The following is a 14,028-nucleotide window of genomic DNA, read 5'->3' on the forward strand; positions in this document are numbered from 1 at the left end:
ACTACCACGTTTCTGCATCAGCTCTGCCGGTGTTATTGCAACTTTGGCCACGCTGGGGGGCGTGGCTGTATAGTTGTGACATCACAACCTTACAGGAGTCCTGGCGGCTCGCTTGAAGTCACAGCTTCTGAACGCGGGCTGTATGTAATCCTCAACCAATTGAGTAGTTTGATACTTTCACAGTATTTACACAGCACCTAGACCTGCTTTATGATCAAAAAAAGAAAAAAACAATCACTAGTCAGAAAATGTGCTCTATGAAGTTTGCCCTGTTGAAAGTAGAAACCTTTTAATATATATATATTCTACCTTTTTATTTGTATCATGGAGCTACGCTGCCACAGAGTTGACTTGACATAACTGAAGCTGATACTACTGAGGAAACTACTGTGTCACCATAGTCACTGCCGTATGAGGTCAGTCCACACTTTGCTCCAGTGCAAATTATACAAACACAAGATAAAAAGCCTTTATCTCTCCTCATTTGGCAGCATTTGTTTATCGTCAGGCAGAGCCTGTTTTATTTGAGGGCCGCTTTTGAAAGAGACCGGTCCCATTAACTACCATTACCTGCACCTGAGGTCCGGTTCACTTTGAGGGAAACGTTTACTGTGTACCTGTTCTCTCTGCACTTCATACCACTTAATTACTTAGATTTTCCCATTAGACTCTGTCTGTTTTCACAATTCTTATTCTTCTTTTTTCTTTTTTTCTCTGTATTCCCTGACAAGGATCCCTTTTAGACATTTTAGGCACATGTTGTGTGTCTTTTTATTTTATTTTACTTTCATCGTTAATTATGTTATAACATATTATGTTATATGATAAGGATTTGCACTTTATGAATAGACATAAAAAGGAAGCCACAGGTTGGGAATCACTCATCGCCATTGTTACTATGAATGTTGCTTTGAGTGTAGAAGTAACTCATTAAAGGGGCAGTATGTAAGGATTTTAGTTTAAAACATAAAAAATAACTAAAATTATCAGCAGAATGTGAATAAATTGCAGTTTTGACATTGTGCTGTCTCTATGTTGCAGAGGTTTCTACTTAGGTTAGCATGCTGACCAGCTTGCCAAAGTTCAGGTACATCCCCCTTGTCCCTGAGCTCCCAGTCCAAACTGCTAGCTGCATGGCTAACTGGGCTAACTAGCTAACGGCAGCTGTGGTAAACAGCAGTTAGTGGTAACTCTGGTGATATGCTGCCCCCCATGTGATAACTTTAGTTACCTTGCAGATTCAGATAAACATTAAGAAAATAGCCTATAATCAACAAATAAATGATAACATGTTAGTATTGATAAAGAAACAACTTTATTGATTCCTTGATGTATTTCACAGGATGCCTATCGATATCAGATTTTCACTACACGGTTACCGTGGCCGAAAGTATTCACAATATATTATCGCAATGTCCACGGGAAGAGTGTCACGCTCTTGTCTGTCCTCTCCTATGACATAATTTTCCAACAAATAGTAGTAGTAATAGTTGTGGCTGGCTCGCTTCTGCTTCTTCTTCTGCTTCTTCTTCTTCTTCTTCTTCTTCTTCTTCTTCTTTCTATTTTACGGCAGGCAGGATTTAGGTGCATTACCACCAAGATGCACTGAATTATTTACAAAATATTATTATTATTATTATTATTATTATTATTATATCAATATTGCATTTTTGAATATCACAATTATCCTCAATAGTGTCAGGCTACATCATGACACCCCTTCCTGGCAGTATGTATAGTAAAAAAAAAAAAAAAAAAGCCCCACCTTTAGCCCATGCAAGGATACACTAATGCACTTATTGATTAATCTATCATTATAATTAAATATGTAGGATGTTATTCTGCATAATGAGAACTTTTATTTTTGGTTCTTCATTTTGTACTCCTCCTAAGATAGATTTTGTGCTGCTCCAGAGTATTTCGACATTGTGGTACAGTATTGTTGTTGTCATCAGTTATTTACCATCAGCTGACCGCCCTCTCTGCGCATGCGCGCTGTGCAGCGGCGGAGGCTTGTCAGTGCAAACAGGCGCGGCTGAGTGCGAGCAGAGCAGCGGAGACAGCAGCAGGTAGAGGAGAGGCGAGCTCAGCCACAGCCACAGGTAAGAGTTACAGGATAAACAAGACTTTTCACTACACTTCAGAGACTTTGTGCGGTTTTATTTGGAGAGAGACTCACTGACAGACTCCAGGAAGCTGAATCGAAAGCGTCGGGGCGGAGTGGAGAAGAGTCAGCAGGTTCAAATTAAAGGTCTAACGTTATCTGTTCAGGTCTGACAGCATTTGTTCAGCAGCTTTTAGCAAAGTGTCTCTCTCAGCCTGCATGTGAGTGTTGCTTTTGAGAACTTGACGTTAACCTGTTGAAAGTGCTCAAAAGTCCTTTTTTTTTAAATTTCCCGGTTTTAAGTTTTTACTCAGGATAAATCATGTGATTCAACTTCCAATCATATAAAATGCAGCCAAAACAATTCACATTCCTCAGTGTTCCTTCATTTCTATGGTTGGTTGTTTTTTTAAGTCAAAGTGCACAGGTTGACTCTTGCTGCTGCTCTTCCTGTATTATTGGTCAAACTGGCTCTGTAGGGAATGCAGCCAAACCTCTTTGCTCTTAATCAGAGAGTAAATGCACTATTGTATGTGTGTGTGTGTGTGTGTGTGTGTGTGTGTGTGTGTGTATGTGTGTGTGTGTGTGTGAACATAAACTGGCTCATGAATATACAAAGTGAATTAGATGTAGGTTGTGACAGATCTCTCTAAGGAGCAGCTTAATAAAATTCAAATGTACAGCAGGACACTTACAAGTGATTTCCCTATAGCTACAAAGGGAAACTCCAGCAGACGATGACATAGTGATGTCATCAAGGTCATCTCGGCTCAGGCTCAGCACATTTTTGCCGTTGTCGCTCTTAAAATGACTGTGAAGAAGAGTGTAAAGAACAAACGCTCTTTACGTCATGTTTATGTATTTATTATGCCAATTTCTTTCACTTCTTAAACAACATTATTGTACACGTCTGTCTCAGCTCTTTGTCTTTCTCTGTAGGTTGGAGTCCTCGTTACCCATAATGTCAAACACTAGGCTTGTTCGACAAATCCGCGATACCCCTCAACCCCCGGCACCGGTACTAGGTGAGTCACGCTCGTCCCTGTCATTGTTGGATTTTGCCTCAGATTGAGTGCAGGTTTGTCTAAACATCTAAACTTGTTCTTTCTCGTCGCAGCATTTTCAAAGTTGTTTCTTTGTGTCCTGCCCATTGCTGAGATTGCAATTGGTGAGTGAGTGAGTGAGTGAGTGATGCACATTCACAGACATTTTATTCATGTTAGAAATGTCTGAAACTTTTCTGCACTTGTGGATGAATTATTTCCTAAATATTGTGAGAATACAACGCGACATGTGTGTCCAACAGGTGCGATACACCTGAATGACTGTCCGCGGAAGCCCTACATCCCCATCTACCTGATAGTGCTGGGAGTCTTCGGCCTGGTGCTGGCGTTGCTCTCCTGCCTCCCGTGCGCTCAAGAACCCGAAGATGGCACGACCAACCCGCTGTACCGAGTCTGCGCGACCTGGAACTCGTTGATCTCGAGCTTCCTCTTCTGCTGGTTTATCTGTGGTGAGTTTAAACAGCGGTAGATGACCGAAGATTGATCTGATATCACAACACAGCCGAGGGAAATGCTTTCTGTTTGTGCTTCCTGGGCGTGTGTTTGATTTGTGACACCTCAAACAGAAAGCTGGCCATAAGTCAACCCGCTGACTTGAGTTCACACCAGTCTGATTGAATATTAACTCCTCTCAGTATAACAGCCTCCAGGAATGTTACATAAAATATATCTTTCACCAACATGATGCCAGACCTGAGCCTTTTTCCACATTTCATTGATTGATTGACAAATCTGACGTTTCCCTTCGTTTCTTTTCTGTCCAGGTAACGTGTGGATCTACTCGATTTACAAGCCGAACTTCGACAAGACCACAACAGCTACAGATCCGTACTGTGACAGGACACTCTACCTGTTTGCCTTCTGGATCACCACCCTTGTCTACATCCTCTTTGGTGTGGTCCTGGTAGGCGGCTGCCTCGTCCTCGTCTGCTTCTGCATGTGTGGCCGAGCCGACCCTGACGACGATGTCTAGAGACGAGCTAACCAAAGAGGAGGCGGGACGCATCTCACGGGGCTTCGCGCCATGAGTCGGCTGCTGAGGCTGTTTTTCTGTCGTATATGTACAAAGACTCAAGTCGTTCTTCTTGTTCTACCTTTCCCAGTCTGACCTTTGAGGGTAAGGGAAGCACATTACAGGGATGAATGAATCTTTGTAGTATGCCAAATTAAAGGGACAGTTCAATCCAGAATCAAAACTACATATTTTACCCCTTTGCTTTAGTGCTGTTTACCCATCTAGATTGTTCTCTCTCGTATTTTGGATCTCAAAGCGAGTGAAGGCGGATATCCATACAGCCGACATCTCCAAAACTCACACTAGAATAATCTAGGTGGGTAAATGGTACTGCAGGTAGGATATTGTGGTGAACTGTCCCTTTAATGTTTCATACTTTGCGACACAAGACTTATATGTCCCAGCCCCAGTAGTTACATGCTGATCCCCTGAGATGCTGTAGATTTTCGCACTGGTTATAAATCACATCTGTAACTGTTGTCTCAATGCTGAAAGATAAATAAGACGTATTGTTTACAGGTTGAGTCAGGGATTGGGCTTAATTTTGTACAGCATAAAGTGATTAATTTTGCCTCTTAGTTGCTTTAATGCTCATGTTTGTCGATATTTTGTATCATGAAAGCGCTCTATGTAACATAAGACTCTTAATTTATCAATCAGACTACACATTTTCTGCCATGCACTTTACCAGACAATGATTTCTTATGTCGAAAGCCTTTATAAAAATAATTCTACAACACTTTCGATCGCTCACTTACTGTTTAATTAAAAACACCAAACTTGGTTCACAGATCAAACCGTATCAGATGAGTTTCATTGCTATTAATGGCTACTAAATATTAAGATTATTAATCAACACACAATCTAAATGTGTTGTATTTTTTCATCTAAAGAATCAAAAGAGAAAATCGCGTGGAAATGTGCTACGTGGGAACTCATTAGGAAGAGGAACTGTGTTTTTGTGCTGGGCAGTCAGATGATAGCTCATGATGGTGTGAAAAACTGCCTGTCTGACCACAAGACGTGCTTTACCTCACGTTGAACACTCAGGTCACACGAATATTGAAAGTGCTTAGGGGAAGTGGTCTCAATATGAAACTAAAATAGCTATTTTATAGTACCTTCTTACCAAACAATCATTAGTCAGATGGGTGAACGCAGCATCATGTAACTTTTACCTTAAAATAACAATCATTTGATGGAAACACATGTAAAAGAGATGGAGCGTGATTTATTATGAGAAGCATGTAAAGATTACAGAAAATAAAATCACAAAACACAAACCATGTCACTGATTTTGATGAAACTCTCAACTCTACAAAGTTCCTGATGGACAGATAGCTTGCTGCTGCTAACTGTAGCTGCCGTAGGCTCCGTTAGCTGTGCAGCTACATGTAGCTGATTTGGCTGTAATGTACCTTTCCTCCGGCTGCACGGCTAACTGTGGCTGCTGTTAGCTAGTTAGCTCAGTTAGCTGTGGAGCCATGATTCACAAAGTTTCCTTAAGGACAACCTTTACTTGTTGCTAATGTTACCACTAACCGCTGCTCACTGGAGCTGCTGGAAGCTCCGTTAGCTGTGCAACTCTCCTACGGCTGCATGGCTAACTGTAGCTGCTGTTGGCTAGTTAGCTCAGTTAGTCATGCATCTGTGATTAACAGTTTCCCGATGGACAGATACCTTTACATTTTGATAAAGTAATCTCTAACTGCTGTTGACTCTAGCTGCTTAGCTTTGCAGCTCACTGATTTGGCTGTAATTTAGCCTAACTCTCATCTGGCTGCATGGCTAACTGTAGCTGCTCTTAGCTTTTTAGCTCAGTTAGCTGTGCAGCCATGGTTTACAGTTTCCTAATGGACAGATAGCTTTATTGGTTGCTAAAGTAACCACTAGCTGCTGCCAGCTGCAGCTACTGTTAGCTCAGTTAGAAGTGCAGTATGCTGACTTGGCTGTGATTAACCTGCAGAAAGCTTTCCATCCATTCATTCTCCACCAGTTCAGTCGCTGCCCTCTGTGTGTTCTCGCCAAATCTAACCACCTGATCTCCACACCCACCTGCACACCTGCCCCACATTAGTCACACAGCCTGTGAAACTTTGCCAGATCAATTTCTGTGGAACACAATCTCAACCAAGCCCTAGCTGCCGTTACATGCCTTCTGTTTGTTTTTGCCTTTGTGATTGTTCTGTGGTTTTGTTTGCTCTGTTGAAAACCATCCAAAGTAAACTCCTTTCAACTCTTAACTGCTCCGTGTTTAGTCTTGCAGTTGAGGCCTCTGATCTGGTTAGAGAGACAAGAAAATCACAGGTTTCATTAAAAAAAATGTCTCTTTTTCAGTCATACAGGGACTGTAGAGGAAGGACATTATATATTGAAAAAAAAAATACTATGTTAAAAGTTGATTTAAATCATATTCAAGTTGTAAGACAAGATCAAACATTAAAAACAGGTTATAGAGTGTATGAAAATGAAAATGAATCATGAATGCTGAATTATTTTGACTTTTCCCGTCATTAACATTGCAATAGATGGGGAACAGAAAAAAGGGTCTGCATTAGGAAGTTGTGGCCACACAAAAGGGCACGTGAAATTATTTTCACACCTCCTATGAACCGTCTATAACCTGCAGATGTCTCAACATATCATCACAATTAGTTTCCTTTCCAGCCATCGGGGAGGAGATACACCGAGGAGACACTCTTACACACAATAAGGTAAAGCATGTCCTCTCTGATTACTATGACAGGGTATTATTTATTGTTTCTACATGTGCCGCCTTGTTCATTAAACTTAAATAATATTAATTTACTGCGTTTTTGTTTGTTTGTTTGTCGTTTCTGATACCGTTCTTGCAGTTAAAAGAAGCAAAATGACAGTTATTTTCAGGGACATCTTGTGAAATGTCGTGCGGACTGGATTTTCTCATGTCTTTCTCTCTTGGTAGGTTGGATTCATTATAACAGACGATGTCAGATAGTAAAAGATGCATCCGCCCACTGCCCGTACCATTAGCCGGTGAGAGACAGCAATGAGCAGAAGTCATGCATATATTAAATTAACATCATCAGAGCCATTACAGGTTGACTTGTTAAAATTAATTAAAATATTCTGTCTTTCTTCCTTCAGTATGTATCAAGGTGATCCTGTGTGTCATGCCTTTTGCTGAGTTCGCAATAGGTAGGTGATTTGTGCGTTCATTTGTGTTATTAAAGCAAGAATTATAGAGAATTAAAGAAGTGATTAATACAAAATAAGTGAGGTGAAGTGATACACAGCTTGCACTTTGTCCAACAGGAGCGATTTACCAGCGTGACTGCCCGCAGCAGCCCTATGTCCCCATCTACCTGTTGGTAGCGGGGGTCGTCTCCATGCTACTGGCCGTGCTCTCCATCCTGCCCTGCACTGCCTTCTTCGGGGATCACAGCCCGATTTGGAGCGGCCTCGTCTCGCTCTTCTTCTTCTGCTGGTTCATAGCTGGTAAGCCAAACTCTCTAAGCTCTAACACAGGTAGTTAAAGCTCAAGTCAATATCAGCAATCACTCAAAATGGCTGTTAAGTGAAAGGTGTTGCTTGCAGCTTTTCAGCCTCTTTTAGCACATCGTTTTAGTTTTAGGTGTTTTCCACAACATTTACCTGTGTAACTGACATAATTGGTCAACAACATGTCGCTCTGTGACTGCTGGACACTTCACAAGTTTATAAGGCAATGCTGTGTCTGGGCTGCGAGCTCTCCTTCCCTTTAAAGGTGCAGTTTGTAAGAATTGGCCACCTGTCAAATTCATATTCAAAACAAAAAACAGGGGGCAGTATATCACTATAGTAACTGCTAACTGCTGCTAACTGTAGCTGCCCACCTGGACCAGGCGAGTGTTAGGCATGCTAATTTAAGTAGATATATCTGGAACACAATACATAGACATCATAATGCTGAAACTGCTAATTTTTTACATTCTGCTGACAATTTTAGTTGATTTTCGAATGTTTTCATCCAAATTTCTAACATTTAGCCCCTTTAGGAAAGAAATTTGAAGGTCTTGTGTGTATGATTTAGTGGCATCTAGTGGTGAGGTTGCAGATTGCAGCCAACTGAACACCCCTCATCTCACCGTCCACTACGGTGGCCACTGTAAATGCTAAAAACTGCTGTAGGTTCTCTCTAGAGCCAGTGTTTGGTTTGTCTTTTTTGGGCTACTGTAGAAACATGGCAGACTAAGTGGATGAGGACCTGCTCCCTCTATAAAAGGCTCATTTTCATTCATAATAATGAATATTATATTTTACATATACATTTTTCATATTAGACAATGGATCAAATGAGAATGCGCTATGTGAATGGTATCACTCATAGTGACGTACCTTCAGAGAAGAGTGTTTAATGCGTTATTTTGGCATCACCATAATTTCCAAACACAGATGTTCCTGGACAAACACCTCTAATAAACCCTCTGTACGCTACCTGCCTAGCACCAAATAGCAAGGTTAACCACTAGCTGGTGAACATAGTGGAACGTTAAATTAAAGCACCAGATATTTACCCTCTGGAGGTGGTGGAGACCAAAGCAGAGCTAAAAGAGATTGAATAGTCGAGTTAGATTCCTCAGGTGGCCAGAAACACAACTCCACAGGAATGCTAATGTTGTTCCTTCACACAGAGCTAACAAGCTAAAATCAGTCCTTGTGTCACAGTGATGTACTGTTAATGGGTTAACTTCTGTGAAAAGTAATTATCATCTTCTTTGTCTCTAGGCAATGTGTGGATATACTCCATGTATGAACCCAACTACAATAAGACGGTTAACATTGAAAACTACTGCAACAAGACACTTTACCTGTTTGCCTTCTGGACCATCAACTTCAACTACATCCTGTTAGGCCTCGTCCTTCTCTACAACTGTTACTCATACCTTTGCTCGTGTGGTGATAATTAAAAGACATCACAACAATAAATATACAGAGAAGTGGGTGGATTTAATGAGGGTGAATATACAAATATTCATCTGTTTTCATGTGGATCTATCTTGTGTACATTTTACTGAGGGTTTGTCAGCAGATTATTTTTTTTATGAAAATACTGGAAAAGGAGATCCTTCACCTCGAGCGCCAGCATTACATGGTTTATTGTTAAGTATATTATGTCACTGAAATGATTGTATGCAAGTATGTTTTTGAAATGTATAACCTTTCACCACCAGTATTTTGTAATGGGAGATCATGTTTGAATATTATGAATAACATTTTTGTTCTTTGTATAAATGTGCAGTATTGTAGGAGAAATGTTACGTTTATGTTTATCTTATAAAATCTTTTGACACTGATGCCAAGTGGATACTTAAGTTTCAGTACAAATATATAAACATTTTTTTTCTTTGAGCTCTTTTTTTCTCTTTTATTAAAACATGCCAAACTTCCCATTGTATCAGTGTTTAATGTTGCCTTAACACAAGCAGCCATGCACGAACTAAATAGAGTACAATATATTGTTAAGTGTATTAATAACATCAGGAAATATCTGATCATCTGAGGCCTACAGTACAAAAGTGTGGAAGCCTGCTGCCATGCCAGAAAAAAGAAAAATGGTATCCAGTTCATGTCATAAAATGAGAAAGTTTATTGTTGTAATAACACGTTTTCATGTTATATCAAGATATTTTCACATTATCTTTAAAATAAAAACGTAACATATTACAGCAAAACACTTTTCTTGTGTAAAATGTTTAGCATTTTAAGGTTGTAACACAAAACATTTTATGTTTTTATGTTAACAAGATGTTTTCAAGTAAAAACAAGATATTTTCACGTGATATGATCAAATTATACCATATAATACATATTTAATGTTAAAACAATATAAGTTATCAGGCTAATCATGACATTACATTTTCATATCATCCCATGCCTAATAACAATATAAGTTATGTAATAACATTTTAACAATTAGTTATCACATTATAACATAAAACATTTCAAGTTAGAACAATATAAACTGTTTATTGTAATGTGATGAGTTTGTATCTAACGTAGAAAGTCGTGTTAAAACAAAACCTTTTTTGATGTGGCAGTAATAGGCTGCTGTACATATGATGTCATCTTTCAGTATCTGACAGGTTTAAACACTGGGTGCTATACGGGCACATTTAAACCACTTTCTCCGATTTCTTTGCTTTTTTTGTTCTGTGTAGTTCTTGGATTTCTTGGCTCTACTTGTCTTTTCCGCTTGTTTCTGTCTGTAGTGGAGTTGCAGCAGCGTCTCATGTGTTGGGCTGCAGTCTTGCTTACTTTCATTATCAGAGAACTAGGGTTATGTAGTAACTGCATAATGCATCGCTGCACGGTTGTACACAAACAGTCAGAGCTTGTGGGTGATCAGCTGCTGAAACATAATCATCTGAATCTGTCCGCTGGTGAGTGCAGTATTTTCATATATAAAAGTAAAATAAACAAAATAAGATACATAACCTACTATTTACTTTTCTGTAAGGGGAGGGTTTGTTGTGAACTGCATTACATTATCAAGTGAAAGAAGTTAAATAAATGAATAAATAAATAAATGATTGAATCTTTGTAAAGATAAAGATGCATACATTTTTCATGAATAAAAATAAAATTAAAAATAAATGATTTACTCCTGGAAAAGATAACACAATTACTACTTTTTTGTAAGTTGTTGGATGAGAGACAAACGTCGTCGTCTGTGGTGAGCTGAGTCAGAGTACAGGAAATCAAATAAATAAATAAATGATTGACTCTTGGAAAAGATAAAGATGCATAATATTTTATATAATGTAATGTTTGCAACCTTACATTAATGTAGAATTATTTTAGTTTTTAGCTTTTCTCAAATCATCCCCACGTCTATTGTCGTAATAGAAAGGAAACAGAAAGTGAGCATCAAGAAGCAGGATACTGGCACAGGAAGTTGAGACATACGCAGTTTGGTTTAATATAAAACCAAACTGTTCTGGGGCAAAAGCCTATTCTTTTCATCTTAAGACATTTGTCTTTGTTTGAAATTGTTTTCAAATTTGCAGAATGTATGGTAATTTTCTACATATTCTGTTCTGTATAAGAGATTTATCCAGGGGGAGACTGTGGTGCAGAAGTTGTACAAAGTAGGAGAGCGTGCAAATATCTAGAGTTCAAATCAGAACTGCACAATATGGTTATGACTTTCTGGAATCAGATTGACTGCACCTTCTTCAAGGTCGTCACCTTGTACAGTTGAGTATAGTCATTCAAGGTCATGCCTGCAATTTTGCTGGACACTTTCACCCTGCAGTCTATTTCTGCTTTTGAGAGTTAGTGATCCGTACCATCCGGCTTTGAAAACTGTATTAAACTATATATTGCTGGACTTCTCATTGGCTACATGATGCAACAATCATCAGGAGTTAGTGGCTCAGGAGAGAGGAGAAGGAAGAGAAAATGGGTCACTTGTCTAGATGATCACTCATTGGCTATTGTAGGCTCTAGTGCAGGCTAAGAAGCCCCTGTCTGTCAATCAAACGGTTGAGATAGATAAAAGCATGAAAAATCATCTGCGACTGCAGTTTTTTTGCTATTCTGTCATCATTTAATAACGGAATAGGCCTACTGTGATTTGGACTATATAAGTGACTGAAATGGATCTAGTGGATCTGAGATAGAATAAGAGAAAACTGTTTTTGCTGGAGTTCAATGCACTACTGAAACACCCAGATATTTTACTGGTGAGCTGGCAAAACGTTGTACATGCTAGTTGTTGTCCAGGTGTACTCAGGTACTAGTAATCCTGTACAAGTTCCATGTCCACCTCGTCAATGGAAAGAGCTGAAAGAGGGTGTTTTCTGCTTGTTAATGTCCAAAACCTAGTCCTTCTGTCTCATTTTTGTAAATCTCTTCGTAGGTTAAATCCATCATCACTAACAGGATGCCAGAGGTTACCACACGTCAACGCAGCAGCTGTCCAGGACTAACAGTTGGTAACAGAGATAATGATGTGCAAAATTCTTTCAAAACTTTAAATGAAAACATCTACTTGTTGTATGTATTGTCATTTCTGATTGTAAACATTTGTTTTGTACGTTTTACCACAGTATGCTTTGCATTGATTTTCATCATTCTACTCATCACTCAAGCACTAGTTGGTAAGTGCCTGGTGTACCCACTGGATGTGTTCAGATTGTATGAGGCAGGTGAAGTGATACTCCTCTTTGTCCTTGAATCAAAACAGGATTAAGCTACATACATGACTGCAAAGGACATCCCTTCATCCCCATCTATTTGGTGGGATTTGGAGGCGGCATCCTGGTGTTCTGCTGCAGAAAGGAGTGCAGCTATTGTATCGCTGTTCTCTTTTTCATCTGGTTCATCGCTGGTAAGGGACTTTACTCAAGTTCAATATGAGACTATTATCGATCTTCTCATTTAAGTTTCTGAAAGAAAACAAGTATGAGTATTTCTGAAAATGTCAAACTTCCTTAAAAGCCACAATGTAATTGTGAAGGTGAGTGAATGCTTTACTACTGTACTGCAGTGTTGAACTCTTACATTACACTCCACCATCTTTGAGAATTGTATATAAAGACGAAAGGACACACATTTTATTTATTTTTTATTTATTTTCCTGTAGGTAATGTGTTAATTTACTGTTATCGACTAACTTACATACATTGAGACAACAATCAACATGGCTGTAATTTTCATTCATCATTGCATTGTTCTTTTGCCTGATGTTTGGATGTGATTGGTTATTTTTCCAGGTAATGTGTACATCTTCCGTTTTTTCAACGACTTCAAAGAAGGCAAGCTCGAATGTGACAAGACACTCTACTTGTTTGCCTTTGGGAGTACCATCGCGACCTATGCCCTGTTAATTGCAGTCTGTTGCGCCTGGGCGTGTGAGGAAGAAGAGTCTAATGTTGTGGCAGTTTGAACGAAAAGACAACACAGTAGATCACAGTCTGTGTGGTTGGTGGATTTAAAGACATCATCAATGTTTTAATGTGTGTCTTACATACTTTTTATACATGTTAATCTTTTAATAACTTTTCACAACAGTGCTATGTTTGAATATTTCATTATATCATACATTACATTCATAATATCTTCATTTATTTATGTAAAGTTACGTGTTTTCAGAGTCAGGGCTGAAAATCTGTTGATGATTTATAATCTGATGTCATTGATAAGTGATGGCTGCGTGAAGCTTTAGGGGCTGAGGAGGTCATTGCCCTGTCTGTCAAATACCCGAGGAGCTGAATGGATATATCATAAGACAAATATCATTTAAAAATATATTGCACTGTACCAATTCAATGGCCAAATACCAACAACCAAAATGATGCTCCTCGTTTATATACTTTTCATGCTATTGTCATCATTTATAACAAAAATACTTACATTCCTTTTATTTCATACACTACTGCCTTTAATCCTTGGGATATATCGCTCAAATAAAGAATCACATAATCTGCATATGAGAGATTGTGCTGTTCTTAAGGGGACTGTTCAGAAAAATCAAATATGAATTTAAAGAAAATATATGAGAAAAAAACTACTTTTTTTACTAGTTTTTGTCAGGGGGTGATGGAGGACAAACATTTGTTTAAAAATAAATAAATGGAGATGTAAATTATTTTAACTCAAACTAAAAATAAGCATGAAACATTTCCTTTGATAAATGTGTCTGAAACAAACTAATACAGATAAATATTAAATGTGTTATTTTTCATTTATATATCATATACATATAGGTAGAGGATCATATATATGTATAAGAAGTAGCATATAGAAATGTATGTACAACATCCAATCTGAAGCACAGGTAACCTATGCTTACCTCCAATGAGGTTTTGTAAACCAAAAAA

The 14,028-nt window shown here is 38.7% G+C and overlaps 1 protein-coding gene and 1 long non-coding RNA gene across 2 annotated transcripts; both read left to right on the forward strand.

Annotated features, from left to right (window-relative positions):
- Positions 1-2,012: 2,012 nt before the first annotated feature.
- LOC311251266 (uncharacterized protein) lies at positions 2,013-9,115 on the forward strand. The gene is made up of 8 exons (XM_084343643.1): positions 2,013-2,102; positions 3,024-3,129; positions 3,222-3,272; positions 3,411-3,617; positions 3,933-4,139; positions 7,310-7,360; positions 7,478-7,660; positions 8,930-9,115. Exons 2-8 carry the CDS (start codon positions 3,066-3,068, stop codon positions 9,109-9,111), a joined length of 945 nt encoding a protein of 314 aa, XP_084199769.1. The 5' UTR covers positions 2,013-2,102; positions 3,024-3,065; the 3' UTR covers positions 9,112-9,115.
- Positions 9,116-10,494: 1,379 nt separating this feature from the next.
- On the forward strand, positions 10,495-13,639 carry LOC311251880. The gene is made up of 5 exons (XR_014621462.1): positions 10,495-10,584; positions 12,066-12,141; positions 12,256-12,306; positions 12,393-12,536; positions 12,922-13,639. It is a non-coding gene; the product is annotated as an uncharacterized lncRNA (long non-coding RNA).
- Positions 13,640-14,028: the final 389 nt, after the last annotated feature.

The sequence above is a fragment of the Pagrus pagrus genome (assembly GCF_965226575.1).
Source record: "Pagrus pagrus genome assembly, chromosome: 22".
In the NCBI taxonomy this organism is placed as follows: domain Eukaryota; kingdom Metazoa; phylum Chordata; class Actinopteri; order Spariformes; family Sparidae; genus Pagrus; species Pagrus pagrus.